The sequence below is a fragment of the Choristoneura fumiferana genome, chromosome 24, assembly GCF_025370935.1.
Source record: "Choristoneura fumiferana chromosome 24, NRCan_CFum_1, whole genome shotgun sequence".
NCBI lineage: Eukaryota > Metazoa > Arthropoda > Insecta > Lepidoptera > Tortricidae > Choristoneura > Choristoneura fumiferana.
In genome coordinates, this window is record NC_133495.1 from 7,835,114 (window position 1) to 7,854,084 (window position 18,971).

At 40.1% G+C, this 18,971-nt stretch overlaps 1 protein-coding gene across 1 annotated transcript in view; it reads left to right on the forward strand.

The window, feature by feature from the left end:
- The window catches only part of LOC141441791 (uncharacterized), a gene marked incomplete in the record, with an annotated part of 381,840 nt that overhangs the window by 332,274 nt on the left and 30,595 nt on the right, over nucleotides 1-18,971 (forward strand). The window contains 15 exon segments of the mRNA XM_074106655.1: nucleotides 3,329-3,526; nucleotides 6,504-6,667; nucleotides 7,387-7,486; nucleotides 7,890-8,075; nucleotides 8,522-8,640; nucleotides 9,646-9,804; nucleotides 10,272-10,503; nucleotides 10,947-11,135; nucleotides 11,679-11,833; nucleotides 14,127-14,352; nucleotides 14,816-14,948; nucleotides 17,350-17,473; nucleotides 17,952-18,072; nucleotides 18,428-18,585; nucleotides 18,751-18,902. Coding sequence (XP_073962756.1) covers nucleotides 3,329-3,526; nucleotides 6,504-6,667; nucleotides 7,387-7,486; nucleotides 7,890-8,075; nucleotides 8,522-8,640; nucleotides 9,646-9,804; nucleotides 10,272-10,503; nucleotides 10,947-11,135; nucleotides 11,679-11,833; nucleotides 14,127-14,352; nucleotides 14,816-14,948; nucleotides 17,350-17,473; nucleotides 17,952-18,072; nucleotides 18,428-18,585; nucleotides 18,751-18,902 — 2,416 coding nt within the window.

Consider the following 18,971-nt stretch of genomic DNA (forward strand, 5'->3'; position numbering starts at 1 on the left):
GATAGGTAATTAACGATCGGATAACCAAGTGGTAAGAGAACCTAATTATGAAGTTTTAGGTCACGGGGTCAACCGGTTGGGGCTAATATTTTGAATAATACGAATGTTTGTTCTCGGGTATTGGACGTTTAATATGTATTTAAGCTTTGCTTAGATTGGGATTAAGTGAAATGGTGCAAAATTTAAACACCTGATCTGGATATTTGATATTTGGCAGACATATTCTTTGAAGACCATAAAATATGTCCCAAAAAGAAGATTTCTCGAAGTCGCTACGATGTAAAAAACCTGCCTATTTTTCCACTAGGTGGGTAGAGAAAAACCGTGGGCAATAAAATGAAATTAATTAATAAAAATAATGAAATTAAATAGTTTCTTTTGCTTTAGACATAGTAAAATAGGCCGACACACACTAATAACCAACATACTTTTAGATACCAAGCCCTGGTGGAGCACAGCCTGAACGTGGGCGATCTCCTGGACAACTCGCGCAAGGGTCTGCGCCACCTGGTGCTCACCTACCAGGACCTGTCGGCCTGGATGGACGCCATGGAACAGTACCTCGCCAAGCGGAAGATCTTGCCTGTCCATATGGAAAAGCTGCTGAGGCAGATGGATGAGTTGGCCGTAAGTCTTGAGTTTGGCTTTTTTTATATAAGAGAGAGGCAAACGGGTCATCTGATTTGAAATGTTCACCACCACCCAAGAGTACCAACTACTCAAGGAGGGTCATAGTTCGTTGCCGGCCTTTTAAGAAAGTATAAACCTTTCTTGAAAGCGCCGATGTCAAAGTTGTCCGGAAATACCGCTGACGGAAGCTGATTCCACAATTTCACTGTATTTCACTGTAGACCGCCATTCATCGAGATGGTGTTGCTGAAATTTAGACTTTCGTATGTTGACGTAAATTACCAATTCGTTTTGCTAGTGGAAACTATTGAAGGGGATAAAACATAACGAAGTAATGAGAGTTCACTCTCGAACTGTGATTTTTTTTGTTTATATTTTTTTACATAAAACCATCTGTTCTCTATCTCACGTAATAAAAATTAAGGATGATACTAATTACAGATCGGTGAAGACGCTCCCCTCAGATTTTTTACGATTTTTTAAATCAGAGCTCTCAGGTCCTTCCAAGTCCGACTAAAGGTTATTACAAGCAGTCTAAATTTAAGTCTTAACTTTCTCTTCAGGCTAAAACTGAGGAGATAGCAGCGAAGCAGGAAGCCGTGGACAGCACCGTGGACTCCGGCTGGAGCTGATGAAGCATATCTCTGGAGACGAGGCTCTGCAGCTCAAGGATAAACTGGACGCGCGCTCCAGCGGCGGTACAATGACCTCACCAGCCGCGGCGCCGACCTGCTCAGGGTGGCCTCTGAGACGCTGCCGTTGGTGCAGCAGTTCTTCAACAGTCACACCACGTGAGTGACTCTAGTCTAACCTTAAACCGTAAGGGCCTACGCTAGCTGGTGCTGGTACAATCCGACGCGCGCAGTTAGCGCTACTCATACTATTTTTAGTTTCACCAGTCCCGTTGTCTGTCTGTAATTAAATCTTCCAAGTTAAATGCGACCAACTTCCAGTAGGCAGATGGACTTGTTTGGCATACTTATGTAAATTGCGTGACAATACAATAATCTGGTAGTGACATCCTGGTAGTCCGGCCAGGATCGTCTCCGCAGGACGGAAATCTTCAACAGTTAATGGCATTGACTTGAAATTTGGTATGCAAATGTAATTTGTATGACAATGCACGTTAAATCGACGAAAAGTACAGTCAGCAAAAAAAGCTTGTATTAAAAATGTATTTTTTTACCAAAAACTTATTCAGTAGGCAACCGCTGCGTGCAAACCGCGTCAGCTAGCTGATCACGAAACGACTGGAGAATTTCGGGTACTCTGGTGTAACTGTCAGTTAGAAAAATGAATCGGTCGTAACTGATCTACGTACCCACTTCCTAACAAGTTGCCCACTACTACTGAAACTCGAATTCGCTTTAAAGTAAAAAAAACACTCTTCAAAGTCAAATTTAAATCATAAATATAAAACATCTCATATAAATTTTAATAACTAAAATCAAGTAAACAAAAGCAAGGAACTAGAAACCTGGTACTGCAAATATGCTATTTGATGTGGTTCTAGAACAAAAGTAGGTACATTTTTTTTTAAACTCCTTAATTTTCTTCTGCAATAAATAAGTTTATGAATATGACAACCCCAAACACTCCTGCCCTCCTGGTTATAAAGCCGGATCAGCCCTTGTGTTTGAAATGTGCGGATATGTAGCTTTAACGAAAACATGTTTTGGAGTTTTAATAAACGAGTAAATTGTTCTTATTCTTATTCTTAATATTTTTTGGCAGTCTGACGGAGTGGATGTCTGCGGCGGAGGCCTGCCTGCAGTCTGTGGAGCCGCGCGAGGAAGACATCCTGCGGCTGGAGGGAGACATCCAGGAGTTCCGCCCTGTGCTGGACAACATCAACCTGATTGGCCCGCAGCTGTGCCAGGTATGAGAGAAGGAATGAAAAAAAATAAAGAGAGAGAGGAGAGAGAGAGAGAGAGAGAGAGAGAGAGGAAGTGGAAACATGTAAACTGCACCAGACATGCAGGACAAATGTCAAAACAGTCTATGATAATCAGACCTTTTTTTAACGTGTCATACACCGCTGTTTACTTTTTTTTAAATTCCAATTCATTTATTTACGTAACACATTCGTGTGCCAAATTTTTTACTTAAATGAAACAAAAACATTGTTTTCAAAAACAACAAATTGAAATCGACATGTCACCATGAAATGTCACTCCACCCATCGTAACTTCTTAATGTTTCTGGTTGTTATCAGATATCTCCGGGAGAGGGCGCCACGCACGTAGAAGGCATAGTCACCGCGACAACCGGCGCTTCGACGCCATCGCAGAACAAGTGCAGCGGAAGGCCGAGCGGTTGCTGCTCAGCAAGAAGGTAATGCTCAGGATGTTTAATTGCATTAGCACCTAACTTGAAATATTTGCCTTTATATCTGTGAGTTGCAGAGTGAGATTACCTAACCAATAAAGTTGGGAAACTCCCAACTTTGTCACTTTAAAGTTAATAATCTCAAAACGGCTGAACCGATTTCTAAGATGTCTAAGAACCATCGCTAGAAAACATAATTTCAAATAAAAAAATCGCATTCTAATCGGTCCACCCGTTTAAGAGCTACGGTGCCACAGACAGGCACACACAGACAGACACACAAAGCGGTCAAACGTATAACACCCCTCTTTTGCGTCGGGGGTTAAAAATATGATTGACCTATTTATTGATGCTTAATTCTCGTTTCCAGCGTTCCCTGGAAGTGGTGGGAGACATGGAGGAGCTGCTAGAGTGGCTCCGCACCGTGGACGGCCAACTGCGTGACGCGGAGCCCCCGTCCAGCCAGCCGGCGCTCGTGCGCGCGCAGCTCAAGGCGCAGCGCCCCCTCAACGACGACGTGGCCGCGCAGCGCGTGCGCGTGAGGGACTTGCTCAGCCAGGCCAAGAAGGTCACTGCCCCTTATTATTTATTTGTTTATAAAAAATACAGCATTACAGCACTTAACGTTAGTAGAAAGAAAGATAGAAAATAAATAAAAAAATGTTAAAAAAATAATTTTGAATACATGCTCTTTTTTGCTGACTCTACTTTTGTTGACTGTACTTGCATTGTCATTCCGACTACATTTATTGTACCAAATTTCAAGTCGATGACGTTAAGCGTTGAGGAATTCCATCCTGCGGAGACGATCCTGGGCGAACTAACAGGATGTTAGTGCCAGATTTTTGTATTATCGCCGATTTATGTAAGTACTAGATGAAAACCCGGCTTCGCTCGGGTAAAATGTAGACTCATAATAATATGTTTGAAAAATTTTTTGCCAGTAAAGACTGTCGTACTTATCGAAAAATCTGACGTATATTCCCAGCCTTAATTATTATCACAAACACTTTAACGGCTAACCTACGTATCGGTATTTCACCAGTAGATATTTCTCCTAAATCTTATTTGCCCAAATAACTACCTAGTCAGTCCCAAAGTTCTGTCACAAATGAAAATAATGATAAAAACAAAAGTACCAATCAGTTTTTAATAAATTATATACCAATTTAAAGTACATTTAATAAAAAAATAAATTTAAGTACTTAAAATTATTCAAAATGACTTCCTTTGTTTTTAATACAGGCCTTAATCGGCGCAGCCAGTCGTCTATCGCAGCACGCACCATTTTCATGTCTATTTCAGCGACTGCTTTCTTAAAGATGACTCTCCCCTCTAAGACCTGCCAAATTTTAAAGTCCAGAGGATTAAGGTTCGGACTGGAGGAAGGCCAATCTTCGTGTCTTATAAAGTCGATTTTTTGGCTTTGTGTGCTGGCGCAGAATCCTGCTGGAACACAAAATTATGACCTGAAAATAGCGTGTTGGGCAGATCTTGACATGCTTATCCAAAACCGTCTCTTGGTACACTTTCGCACTGATTTTGACCCCTTTTTCGCAAAAATGAACCTCAGTTGGCCCGTAATAAGATCAGAGAATACTCTTCAGAGCTCCTAGCGTACACTCTATCATTATGTTTATTGTACTTCTCTTCAATATCGAAAATCTTTTCGTCTGTAAAGAGGATATCACGGTGTCGATTTTTCGCGTACCGCTTTAACAACTTCCGGGATCTTTTAAACCTTATTGTTTTTAGACGGGCATTAAGTAAGTGCCCACTCTATTTTTGTATGCTCGCAGACTAAGATCTTCGTTTAAACCTTTTTGACGGTTTTTCTACTGACAACCCATCTGCAACCCATCAACTTCTGTTTTTCGGACAGGATTTCTTGCTATGCGTGCCTTGATCGCTTTGATCACTGCTGGTGTTGGTACGGAGCGAGGCGGCCAATTCTTTTCTTGTCCTCAACACTGGAGACTTCATTGTACCTGTCAATCGTACGGTACACAACCTAAGCGTTATATTTACATTTTTGAGCAACTTGAAAATGGTACTTGGCGAGTGCCCACAGCGGTGCAATGCTAAAACAGCTATTCGGTTTTCTTTCAACGTCCACTCCATCGTGAGAAATTGCAGCGAATGACTGTTTATTGTTTTAAAATAATTGACAAACATTCAAAAATGGAATTCAATCAAATTTTCTTAAAATCATGTTTTAAATTTAAAAATAATGTGCCAGTGACAGAACTTTGGGACCGACTACGTATGTCTGTCTCATAATCAAAGAAATTAGACCTAAAGGGCCCCATATAAGGTACGATCCGTCTGTACGATCGATCTGATGAAAATCGACGAATCGTACCGTGTGTGGGGCCTTAAAAGGTCACAATGGAGAACGAAATGCAACCTGTGACACGTGATGACGTGACACTCACGCCACTTTGATGTGATGACTTTGACATGTTTACTTCGCAACGCCATTTTATATACTCAGTAATTTATTCCATTTTTTATTGAAAATACTCGCTAAATCCGAATTTTCTACCTACAAGTTGTCGACTCGGAACAAACGTCAACAACTGAAGATAGTTATAGTTGAAGGTAGTTGGTGATAGTTTTGAGTTTTGATAAGATCCATTCAAGTTTTCCGGCAAGACGTTTCGTTTTACACAGTCACATGAGTCACAGTTCTTTGTAATGGATACTTTTGTGGCGTGACGCACGCGATGTGTTGAAGGCGAGCCGTATCTAAGAGCTAGCTAGTATGAAACGGAACGTTTATTAACTACCCAAGATGGCGACTGCGGTTTGTTTGTCAGTGCCATTAGAATTTAACGAAATTCTCCATAATCCGAATTTTGCGGATATATGTTGTCGACTCGGATCGACTAATTTTTACGCTCTTCAATTTGATGTGCATTTCGTTCGAGTCTACCGTACCCTGGACGAAATTATTAATATAGAAGATGCCAAATTTCAAGTCGATCTGACCACTAGAAGTGGGTCAAATTTAACTTGCAAAATGTGACCTGTACATACATATATTGCAAGTTAAATAAAAGCTTGTAATTTGTAAAAAAAAAATATTTATTGCCACAAAAAACGAATGAAATAGAAAATATGTAAAAACAAAGGATAGTTTGTGACAGGCACAATTACACAACGTCAATTTGGCGTTGGCAAAATCTCGCTCGCTACCGTTAAGGAGTATGCTCAATATCAGTTTTCGATTTTTTTTATCGCTACAATCTGGCCGTCTCCAAATCAAGGATGAGCCCACATTTTCGCTTACCATCCGGCATGATTGTGGTCAAATACAAACGTATTTCTGTATAAAACAAATAATAATAAAGTTTTTTCAATACACTGCTCTAAAATGTGTCCATAGATAACCTAATTCCAGTGCACAAAAATGCTTATATCTGTACATTGGACAGCTGACTCATTAATGGCTCGCAAACACGACAACAATGTAGCTCGTTACGGTAACAGGGCGTATCAATATATTTGCTTTAATTGCTTTAATGTATTTGCTGTTTCTCCAGGTACTCCGCGAGTGCCAGTCTTCGGAGGAGACGGCGGTGATCCGCGACCGCAGCGAGGAGCTGCGCGAGACCATGGAGGAGGTCGGCCAGCTCAGCGCCGAGCGGCTGGCCGCGTTGGAACAGGCGCTGCCGCTGGCGGAACACTTTGCGGACACCCACCACGGGTATGTTACGGCTGTTTGTGTAGATGCACAAGAGCTGGCACGAAGGAATTCAACGAATATAATCGTTGACTTAGGGAGTAAATCAATTTTTACCGATATCTAATTTTTAAATACCGGACACATGCTATTAAATTTAATCCTATTTAAATTCATTCTAAGAACCGTTCCATTTCAAATTTCAAATGGGACGATTCTTGGAATAGATTTAGCCGGTTTACTCCTTAAACCGAAGTGATGTCACTTGTAATTTTCTAGATAAATATGTATTAAAAAAACTTAAACTAATTGGCAACACTCACTAATGTTTAAATTTACCTACGAATGGGGATTTTCTGCCTTGCCTACGCGTATTTTTTTTGATTATTTACATTTTATTTACATTATATAGCGTGGACACCACATAGAGAACTCTCTCTCCAAGCGAGCGTGCCTATTAAAATTACCGTTAAACAAACAATCAAGTTTAGCGTCGTATTCAATTACATTCAGTTACTAATTTGTCCCTTTCTAAACACCAAATTTAGAAAAAAAAAACATGAGCGTCAAGTTTTTTTTCAAGAATGTGAAAACAACATTTTGTTTTTTTAATTTCCCATTACAGTTTACTAAAATCCCGGAATTCCAAGTCAAGTGCCGGGTCCAGTGTATTTATTATGCGTGCGAAGACGTGGGTACCTAGTCTAGATACTCACAGTAATGTAATGTTGTGTTGTCGGCAGGCTGTCTGGTTGGCTGGACGACATGGAGAAACAAGTGCAGATGCTGGCGATGCCGGCGTTGCGCCCCGACCAGATCGCGCAGCAGCAGGATAAGAACGAGGTACATTTTACACCTTAAATCCTGTCCTAGGCAGGGTTGCCATATCGAAAAATTAAATTTCCTGATAAAAATCCTGGCAACACCACAGACCATATCGAGATAGACGAAAAGAGCGCTTCAAACTGTATCCTATCGTTTCGAATTTTTAGTACCAACGATGACGTCACGAGCGAGATTTAGTGATGGGAAATCAAGACCGCACGGTACCGATTCAAAGGCGTTTTTCAAAGCGCGTCACACATATAGGTCGGACAAAACTTTGACCGTGGATCAAACTTTTTACACGCAAGGTAGGTAAACTCAAGGTCTATCTCGATATAAGGTCTATGGAGAACACCCTAAAAGTCCTGACAATGTTGTTTTATCATTTGTTACCTTCATAACCTTCAATTATTTCATCTAGATGCTGCAGCAGTCGATAGCCGGGCACAAGCCTTTGGTAGACAAACTGGTGAAGACCGGCGAGGCGCTCGCGCGTCTCTGCGGAGAAGAAGACGCCGCTAAAGTCCAGGATGTCGTCGAAGCTGACTGCGAACGGTACAATGCGCTCAAAGCTGAACTGAGGACCAGGCAGCAGGCTCTGGAACAGGTGGGTGTAACTGGCTGAGATATTTTCAAATGCCAAACCCTAACAGTGGTTTTAAGACATGCTACTCTTAACAACCATCTGCTGGAATGTTATCTTCACACCTTAAATATAAGAAACCTTGTTCGTTCCGCTAGAAATTTACCCTTTCCGGGGATAAAAAAGTAGATTATGTTAATAAGGAACAATCTTTTAAATGTATACAAATACAAACCTAACGAAAAAAGAAACCATCACACTCAAAGGTTACATTTTTTTCTTTTTATTGTTATAAAAGGGGTTAAATCACCGTGTTCATACCACTGTTATTGTGGCTTACTTACGCTATTTAAAAGATTACATTTTGTTCTATATAAACATTGCCACAAAAATTTAAAAAGCATCATCAAACCATCAATGTTCATTCCCTTCAACAAAAGTGTTATAACTAACTGTGTGCGTGTACGCAGGCGCTGCAAGAGTCGTCTCAGTTCGCCGACAAGCTGGAAGGAATGCTGCGCGCGCTGGCCGGAACACACGACCAGCTCGCGCGCGCCGAGCCCGTCTCCGCGCATCCGCCTAAGATACAGTACGTACTTGGCTGTTTCACTATCGTGCACCTTGATTTTATATCGCTAGACTACCTCATAATAAAAACCACTTTGTATTAACATTAACTACGTAAGTACAACAAGAATTTAACACATAGAAAATTATTAAGATACAGATCTATTGAATAATGTTTTTAGGGTTCCGGAGCAAAAATGGCAAAACTGAACCCTTATAGTTTCGCCATGTCTGTCTGTCTGTCTGTCTGTCCATCCGCGGCTTTGCTCAGGGACTATCAACGCTAGAAAGCTGTAATTTTGCACGAATATGTATGTAAACTATGCCGACAAAATAGTACAATAAAAATTTAAAAAATATATTGTGTGTACTTCCCATAGACGTAAAGTGGGGGTGATTTTTTTTCTCATCCAATCTTTTAGTGTGGGGTATCATTGGATAGGACTTTTAAAATCATTAGGGGTTTGCTAAGACAATTTTTCGATTTAGTGATTTGTTTGCAAAATATTCAACTTTAAAGTGTCAATTTGCATTAAAATAGGGCGTCCCCCCCCCCCATATAAAATCTAAACCGGTGGGTGGAAAAATTTGAAAAAATTCAGGATGGTAGTAAGTACATCAAACTTACAAGGAAAACTATAACTATTTATGGTATAAAATATACCTAAACTTGGAATATTCCGCACAAAATATAAAGTCCTTATAAAAGTATAACTTAATTTTTTCGTAATGGCTACGGAACCCTATTTCGGGCGTATCCGACACGCTCTTGGCCGGTTTTGTTTTCATTTTTTTTTTGTCGAATATGTTCGTATTTCTCTATATAGCTTCAGTAAACTTCAGTAAGCTAGTTGAGAAAGCAATATAAATACGAGCTTTTCCGACAAAATACGATGGAAAAACATTTTCACTACAGTAAAATGTCGACTGCTCAGTCTCATTTCACTTTATTTAGTTCTAGGACTAAAAAAAAACACACTTCATTTCGCGAAAACTGTACTAATAATCTTAATTCTGTTTCCAACAGAGATCAGATCGAAGAGAACAACGCGCTTATTGAAGATCTAGAGAAGCGTACGGAAGCTTACAACGCGGTGCAACGCGCCGCTTCGGACGTCATCTCCAAGGCGAGCAAGAGCGACCCTGCTGTTAGAGACATCAGGAATAAGCTCGAGAAACTACACAAGTAAGTAAACATTTTAAAACAATAAAACCACTGATTAATATTTGATTTTTTGTTTCAAAGCTCTAGACGAAAATATTTAGATTAAAGAAGGAATAACGTTAGATCAAGACGTGATCCTTGTGGCACACCTATACTAATTTTCGCCTCTATTCGCAAATTGCTTATTTTTGACAATGTCAATAATAAATAACTTAAAAACCAATCCAGTACTTTATTTCGAACTTCAAAACCGTTTGTATACTGAATTGTTTAATTAAAATTCGGCTGTTGACACGGTCGAAAGCGTTTCCCTTAAATTTCGCAACCTTTAGTCGATAGATTTAGATGTTACTTTTTGTGAGGCGCTAACAACTATTTCTCTTGCTAGTCCCTCAATGACACATGTATCTGTAAGACACGTTATCTTTTCATTCAGCATGACCTTTAGTGACCTCAATAAAATAAGCTCAATCTCCAATTTCTTTTAGACTATGGGACGACGTTCAAAAAGCCACGTCCGACCGCGGCCACTCTCTAGACAGCGCGCTGGAGATCGCGCGCAAATTCTGGCAGCAGTTGGACGCTCTGATGCTGACTCTGGCAGAACTGCAAGACACGCTGGCCGCGCAGCCGCCGCCGGCCGCCCAGCCGCGCGCCATACAGGCGCAACAAGTCGCGCTACAGGAGATCAGACACGAGATTGACCATACCAAGCCTGAGGTGAGTCACAATAGTTCGGAATATGACGGACATTATTACGGGACAACACATGATAATTTTTTCCCAGTAGCATATAGTAAATAAGAAATATGCATGGAACACAAATTTTCTCTTAAAATAACGTGATGTAAAATTAGAAAAAAAAAACGAATAAAGAAAAAAAAACATCAATATAAATACGTTGAAAATGAAGAAAGCTGCGAACGAATGAAGTTTCCATTCCATCTCTTTTTAGAAACATTGTATTTAGTATGGACTCTACGAAGGTCATCTCTGTGGAATGTCTTCTAAAAAGGTCGAAACTAGTCCCGCCTTTCCTGACTTGTAATCGTGAATTGATTTGTTTAGAAGACTAATTTGCTGCATTCTGGATAGTTCGAAAACGGATGACAACAATTGAAAAACGAATAACAAAATCTTCATAACCTCTCTCTTCATAACAGGTGGAGAAAGTACGCAAGACCGGTTCCCACCTGATGTCTCTATGCGGCGAACCCGACAAACCAGAAGTCAAGAAACATATGGAAGACCTGGACAGCGCTTGGGACAATGTCACAGCGCTCTACGCAAGGAGGGAGGAGAACCTTATTGATGCTATGGAGAAGGCTATGGAGTTCCATGATACTCTACAGGTAATATCATCCTCATAAAGAATATTTGTATTGTATGTATATTGTCTCGAGTTTATTTATACACTCCATACAGCTGGCACATGTCTTCAGGTTGAGAGGGCTTAGTCTGTAGGTCCCACACGAGCCCAGAGCTGATTGGAACCCCATATATACACCATTGTATGCTTTGCGTGTGTGTTTGCTTCACCGCGAAGCTCGTGATAAATTCATATAATGTCGCAACTTAATTTCAAAAAATCTCAGAGATTTCAACCTGCGACCCTCTGCTTGAGGTCAACCCCCACTTTTTTGATCAAATACTGTTTACAGTTCTTCTTTTCTCCCATTAAATCTTTAATTTAAGTTACTGTTGTGACAGCGTTTTACGTTATTTCGACATACTTTTCTCAGCATTGTTAATAAGATGCTGCTCAGACTTAACTTTTTTATCCAAACAAAAGACGGCCGAATGGTGTATACTTCTACGCTAAAACTGTCAGTCATGAATGTAACTTTTACTCTTATGGTTCTATGACTTCCTGTAACCGTCATGTTTACTCTCAGAATCTCCAAGAATTCCTGGACACAGCCGAAGACAAGTTCTCCCGTATGGGCGCTCTGGGTTCAGACATCGATGCCGTCAAGCGGCAGATCTCACAGCTGGCTTCGTTCAAGCAAGAAGTCGACCCGCATATGGTGAAGGTCGAAGCTCTTAACAGGTATTTATGATTGTTTCTAACATAAAGACTTGTGGTAAAATCGACACATTTTAAAGGTCTTATAGCCAAATCTTGAAATGACAATTTTGTAGGGTCATATATCTTGCCGTTTTTTGGCATATAAATAAACCAGTGCAGCAACAAACAGATAGCCGTTGGGGCTGAAAAGTTCTCGAACCAAGGCTAGCGCAGCAAGATATCCATTAATGAAATGGACGGATGTCCTGATTAAAGCCGAGGCTTCCAACCGAAGGAACTGGAGGTCTATGGGGGAAGCCTATAATCCAACTATGCCGTCCTATGGCTGATATGATGATGATGAAATAAACCAGTTAGCCAGTGTTGTCCATTGTGCACCAGCCAGGATATCCTTGTGTCCAGCTCGTAAAGTTATTCGCTTATAAAAAAAAATGCAATATACGCGACGGAAATGTTTAGAATTGGTGCATTTTGAGTATAGGATTTATTGTGACTCACTGTTTATGTTGATGATATGCTTGAAGGTAATAGGGGTGTTGGAAATAATGTTACTTTAGCTTGTAGTTGTAAGAGAGAATATGATTCATATTTTTGGTATTGAATAGTTTTTAAAGTGGATTTGTTTTCGGATTCACTGTAATTTTGGCTAGAAGAAAAATGCTATATTAGCCACGTGATATGTTCTGTTTTTTTTTTATTTGTATCGGTATAATTAAATAAAAATGTTTTTTTTTCTTTTAGCCCAAATGACAGTGAATCGTTTTTGGTGATGGTTGAAATGATTAGTATTTTGAGTTTTCCCTTTGATAGTTATTTTTAACAATTTGTGGTGTTTTATCCCCACCAGGTTTTTTCAGTTTTAACTTCATTGTACTATCTGACCAATCCTGAAATAACTTTTTAGTATCTTATTGCTTACACTTCTAAAGAAAAAATTGTTTTTACCTTTATTTTCAACGCTCGACGCAAAAAGATGGGTGTTATAAGTTCCACGCCAATGGCTGTCTGTCTGTGGCATCGTTGCTCTTAAACGGATAGACCGATTTCAATGCTGTTTTTTTTGCGTGAAAGCCGGTTTCCTTGAGGTGGTTCTTAGCCATTTTTGAGTTATTGAACTTTGAAATGACAATGTAAAGTTGGTTAGGTTATGTTAATAGTTTCGTATGAAGCAACAAGATACTAAACTGAAGGTGTACCTTACTTACAAAATTAATCGTGTATTTTTCTATGCGATCCTTTACCCTGGATTGGAACCGACAACAAAAAAGGAGTCTGATGAGGCAAGGAACATAAAACGTTTTGTGTGTTCGTTTGTTAGTAGTACCTACTTAGACGTATTTATATTTAAATTACAAGGTGATTTATAATTGTATGACTGGTATATTAGAAAGCCTTGTAATTTATAAAAGTAGAAATAACGTGTGTTGCGTGTATGTACTAACATTTTTTCTGCATAACTTTATCGTCGACTTCTTTCCTATCTGATTGTGATTCTTACTTGTTCTATTTTGTATGCAATTTATGGCCACTGGTTAAAAAAAACCTATATTTTTTAGTAAAACCTGGTTTAAGCTTAATACAACTGAGCTTAATACTCGTACTAAACGATTTTTTTTTTCAGATAGTGGCCTTTAGCTTAAATTTTCCAATTTGTAAACAACAAAAAGGCTCTTAAATCAAATTAATATGAGAACTAAATTAGAAATTGATGGACGAGTGTGAAGTTCAGTTTAGTGGCGAATTGAAATGAAATCATTTTATTACAATGTCCTCAGCAAATGGAGTCTATAGCTATCGCTGTTCCTGTATTGTCTGCTTATGATCGCTAGATATAACTTTAAGGTTAACTAAATGCAATGGACTGTCATAAAAGCATGATATGGAAAAACCATCTTATTCAAATTAGACCATGTTACCCTTCTAAACAAAAAAAACTAAATTAATGCACAAACAAAAAAGTTCGAGGGTACTTTTTTGTTTGTGAGAAATGGAAAAATCTGAAATCTGTTAAAAGGGTCAATCAACTTTTTCTTGTTTATTATTCTGTCCCGTTGTCCAAGAGATAACAGTGGCAGAGTTTCTTAAAAAACTGTTAAAAACGTATGCTGCTAATTAGCCAATAAAATAGTGAGCTTGTAACGACGACAAAAAAGTACCCACAGCAAATTTTTTAACACAGAAAACATAATAGAAACTCGTGGTTTTAAACAGTTGCCCAGGGGACGTAACCATGGCAACTAGGTGCAATAAAAAGTTGATCATCCCAAGCTCTTTCACATGCGCATACACTTTACAAAGATTAAACACCCCACAGACAAGCCCAGGAGTTGACGGAGCGCACGTCCTCGGAACAAGCGGCGGCCATCAAGCAACCGCTGACTGAAGTCAACACGCGCTGGTCGGCGCTGCTCCGGGGAATGGTCGAACGGCAGCAACAGCTGGAACGGGCGCTGCTGCGGCTCGGACAACTCCAGCACGCGTTGCAGGAGTTGCTGTCCTGGATTAATCATACCAGTGACACCCTGGACACGCTCAAACCGGTAAGTTTCAAATGTATTCCGCACATGAATTTCGAAAACTCAGAGGTGCGAGCCGGGGTTCGAACCCACGACCCTCTGCTTGAGAGGCGATAGGTCAAACCACTAGGCCACCCCACGGCTTCAGCGTAACGTATAAGCTGATAAAATCCTGAAAAATATAGAACGCATCAACTGGTTGTGGGTGCATCAACTACAATTTTTACAGCAAAAAAAAACCGTTCTGAAAAGTAACCGTTATTTTAAATGTCATTACATTATCTATATTTTCACAAACAAAAAAAAAACAATAAACAGTCGCCTGATTCGAATTTTTGAACATGAATAAACCGTGACTCACTCACTCATAATCAATGAAATAAATCCGGATAACTCATGCCTTAAATCGAGTTTAACTCTGAGTCGCGCGAGCAGAGCGAGCAATAAAATGGCTAAAACTTTTAAAGCATTATATTCCCTCCCCCAGGTGGCCGGCGACCCCCAGATCTTGGAGGTGGAACTGGCCAAACTGAAGGTCCTAGTGAACGACATCGCGGCGCACCAGGCCTCCGTCGACACGCTCAACGACGCCGGCGCCTCCATCGTCCAGCAGGGTAACAGTATGTGCACGCTATGCTTCATGCTATACCCTACAGTCTACACCATCCCTCGGACCAGAGACAAAAATAGACGCATCCACAAGACAGCCTTAATAGTTTACAATTTGCATTTTATTCATTTGGTCAAATTATCATTTGGCATAATTTTACTTTGTCAAGTTATACTAAGACGAAATTTTACTGACCAAATGTATGCATTTGGCTAATACTGTGGGCAGTAGGGGTAGGTAATATATTCCAAAAAAATGTTTGGTCAAGTTGTCACTTCGCATACTCAACTTATGGCAGCTAGCGAGCAAGACTTGTCGGTGCAAAAGAAACTCGGATAGGTTAGGTTGGAAGACTAAGACGAAATGAGGTTTTTTTTTAACTAGCTTGTAATGTGTGTTATTTTTTTCCATTGGACAAGATGATCTCTGAACAGTTATTTTAGACTTGTATGGTCATTGTCCTAGGAGACATTTGGCTATTGTTTATCATCGGCCTCTATTCTTATCTTTGGTCTGAGATACATACATACATCGCACTTTTGAATGAAACTGACACGACTCTCAAACAGGTCATTCATTATGGATATCTTAAATGAAAAATTGTTTTAGCATGTAATGTATGTAATACATTTTTAAATGAGTCGATTTCATTCAAAAAGATCCTAGTACGTTTTGGGATAAGAGGAGCGAACACCTCTCCCCCTCTTGTATCATTGTAACCACCAACGTTAGTTAGGATAATTCTCATTTTCGTGCACACAGTGACTTCCGTGGATCTAATTACCATGGGTGTAATAACTCTTTCTAATATTTCAAAAAAACGTTAATCTTATGATAAGTTCACGTGTCATAAATAATTTGTGAATCCATCAAAACATTAGCACTTTCTGGAAATATTAGAAAGCGCAATTATTACAATCAATGTCATTCATTAACATAATAACGTTAACGTTTTAACGACGTTAAAAATATCTATGCATACCACAAAACTTAAGATCAGTATTTACATACATTTTTTTTTTTTTATCGTCTGGATGGCAAACGAGCAAGTGGGTCTCCTGATGGTAAGAGATCACCACCGCCCATAGACACCTGCAACACCAGGGGGATTGCAGATGCGTTGCCAACCTAGAGGCCTAAGATGGGATACCTCAAGTGCCAGTAAATTCACCGGCTGTCTTGCTCTCCACGCCGAAACACAACAGTGCAAGCACTGCTGCTTCACGGCAGGATTAGCGAGCAAGATGGTGGTAGCAATCCGGGCGGACCTTGCACAAGGTCCTACCACCTGCAAACACATGCTACATTTGACGTAATGGGAAATTTTTCAATTTTATACCTTCCACTAGATATCCACGGTACTGACATCCATGGAAGTGATATTGTGTACACAAGAATGAGAAATACCTATTTGAGATACTTTAAGGTTAAACGCTAAAGGGTTAGAAAATAATGCGAATCATATACAACTGATATTTCACTCAGGCAATGCTCATAAAAAAAAAACGTCAAATTTTTACAACTGCGTTTTGTAAGCAATGAAGTTATAATGCATTGAATTTCTTAAAAAGGTATCATTCGGTCATTTTCAAAAACATTATCCGACGTCAGCCACCCGCAATTGGCACTAATGCTTCAGCTTTGTATGTTTGTTTTGAGTGTGACTTGCATTAATGTATCAACTCTATCGTCTCACAATTTCCTTTAACGCTTGTGTGTGTATGCGTGTGTGTAAAAACTAGTAGATTACTATGAATGCAGTATATTATACCGACGGGTATCAGCTCAATGTCGTATGTGTTATTTTATGAAATTGTAATATCTACTTTAAGATGTGTACTCGTATCTAAAATGGTTATTCGAATTTTATACAATTTTATATACGAGGTTGAATCAGAGTCCTGTCGATATACGATTTATTACAAATTATTAGTTAAATATCTTGATTTTTTTTTTATCAAAAATGACTTAACCCGTCGCAAGACCAACGACTTTTTTGGGTAATTTTGGACTATTACCCTATGTTAAAGGGTGATCGAAACTAGTAACAAAAATTGACTAATCAAGAGTACTTAGATACGCGCCACTGTGGCGCGCAGGGCGTTCGACGGGTTAAATAAATTTCTAAAATTGTGAACAGTGGAGAGTGGATCAACAATCCCTGTTCACGATGATATATTGAACATCAAACTTGAAAATTCCCTTTAAACATAAACGTCTTGATAACGTAAATAAAGTACGATTGTACCGAACACTGAATCTACTGAACAACGGCTAACCGATAGTGTCTTTTCCAACCTCGACATTGGAGGAATCATCGATGGTACCGATCAAAAAAATGAAGTACGATTCGAGCGTATGAAGTGACCAGCTATTTTGTTTGGATTGTACTGATCGTGGTTGTTGTACAGGCTCTGAAGAGGCGGGCGAGACGGCAGAGAAGCTCGCTACCCTCAACAGGAAGTGGCGCGAGTTACAACAGAAGGCGCGCGACCGGCAGTCCGAACTCGAGGACGCCTTGCGGGAAGCACAGAGGTAACTATAAAGCTGGATGCACAGCGTATGAACGCGAAAGATACCCTGTTAATTAATGTTGTAAGTGTGAAAGTTTGTGAGTGTGAGTGCGCGTGCAGTAGGTATAGTAAATATGCGGCTAGCTAGATCTCTAGAATAAGAGACAGGCAAATTTCATCTAGATTATTCTCAGTAAATAAAATTCTGAAATGTCTAGTGCTAGGTTTGGAGACATGAAAATTGGCATGGATATTCTTTATGCATCGTTAATGAAGATCACGATGTAATTTTTGCGAATTCCATACATCTGTATACGTGAGCTGCTAGCGCTCATTTGGTTTATATCGCAAGAATTTTAATATTACGTTTTCTTTTATGCTCCACGCAACCAGACAGACACCACTTCCCCCAAGAGGAGCGCGCCTCATTTTAAGAATCATCTGCTGGTCAATAAAATCGTCAACATACACAACCTCGCTGACTATTTTCGTCATTACAGCTTCAACGCGGAGATCGGCGATCTGCTGTCATGGTTGTCGGAAGTTGACGGCGTCATCGCCGCCTCCAAACCCGTCGGCGGTCTGCCCGAGACCGCGTCAGAACAGCTCGAGAGGTTTATGGCAAGTATCTGTCTCCCACAGAACAAATAGATGTGCATCCTTAAGCCGACTGATAGTGTCGCCCTTTATTTTATTGAGCAACAAATTATGGCAATGATAAATCATTTTCTTCCTGCTAAATTTCTCTATTGTGGCTTGCGATTTTCTCTGGATATCTTCGATTATTTAATCACAATATTTTTACCTAGCTTCTCCGCTACTAGCATTTTAGTAGCAGAGCAACAAGCTCAGAATATTGCAGTTCATTGATTTAGGGAAGTAAGGCTTGAACCAATCAACACCCTTGATTGTCGTTGAACTTTATCATCAGGTGACTTATTTTGCCTTCGCCCCATAAAACATCCTGTTCCCACAGGAGGTGTACAACGAAGTGGAAGCCAACCGGCCGAAGGTGGAAGCTGTACTGCAGCAGGGCCAGGAGTACCTGCGCCGCCAGGACAAGCCCAACCCCTCGTCGCAGCTCACGCAGAACCTCAAGAATCTCAAGTCGCGATGGGACAACATCACTGTGAGGTAAGGCAGATCCTGTCCTACTTTGAGGAGTTCATTTCGTATCTGGTTCGAAGGACCACTTTTATTCTTGACTAAATGACGAAACACATACGTATTTCTCGTTATCCCAATAATATGAAGAAAAACTCTAGATTTTGCCTAAAATTAACCTTTCTTCACACACAGGGCCTCAGACAAGAAGATAAAGCTGGAGATAGCACTTAAGGAGGCGACGGAGTTCCACGACGCGCTGCAAGCCTTCGTGGACTGGCTCACCTCAGCGGAGAAGACGCTCGGCTCTGCCAAACCAGTCTCCAGGGTTATGGAAACATTGCTAGGTCAGCACACATCAAACAATAAGTTTTGTTACACTTAGAGAGCTCCTGTTTTTTGGGAGAGGGGGGTTG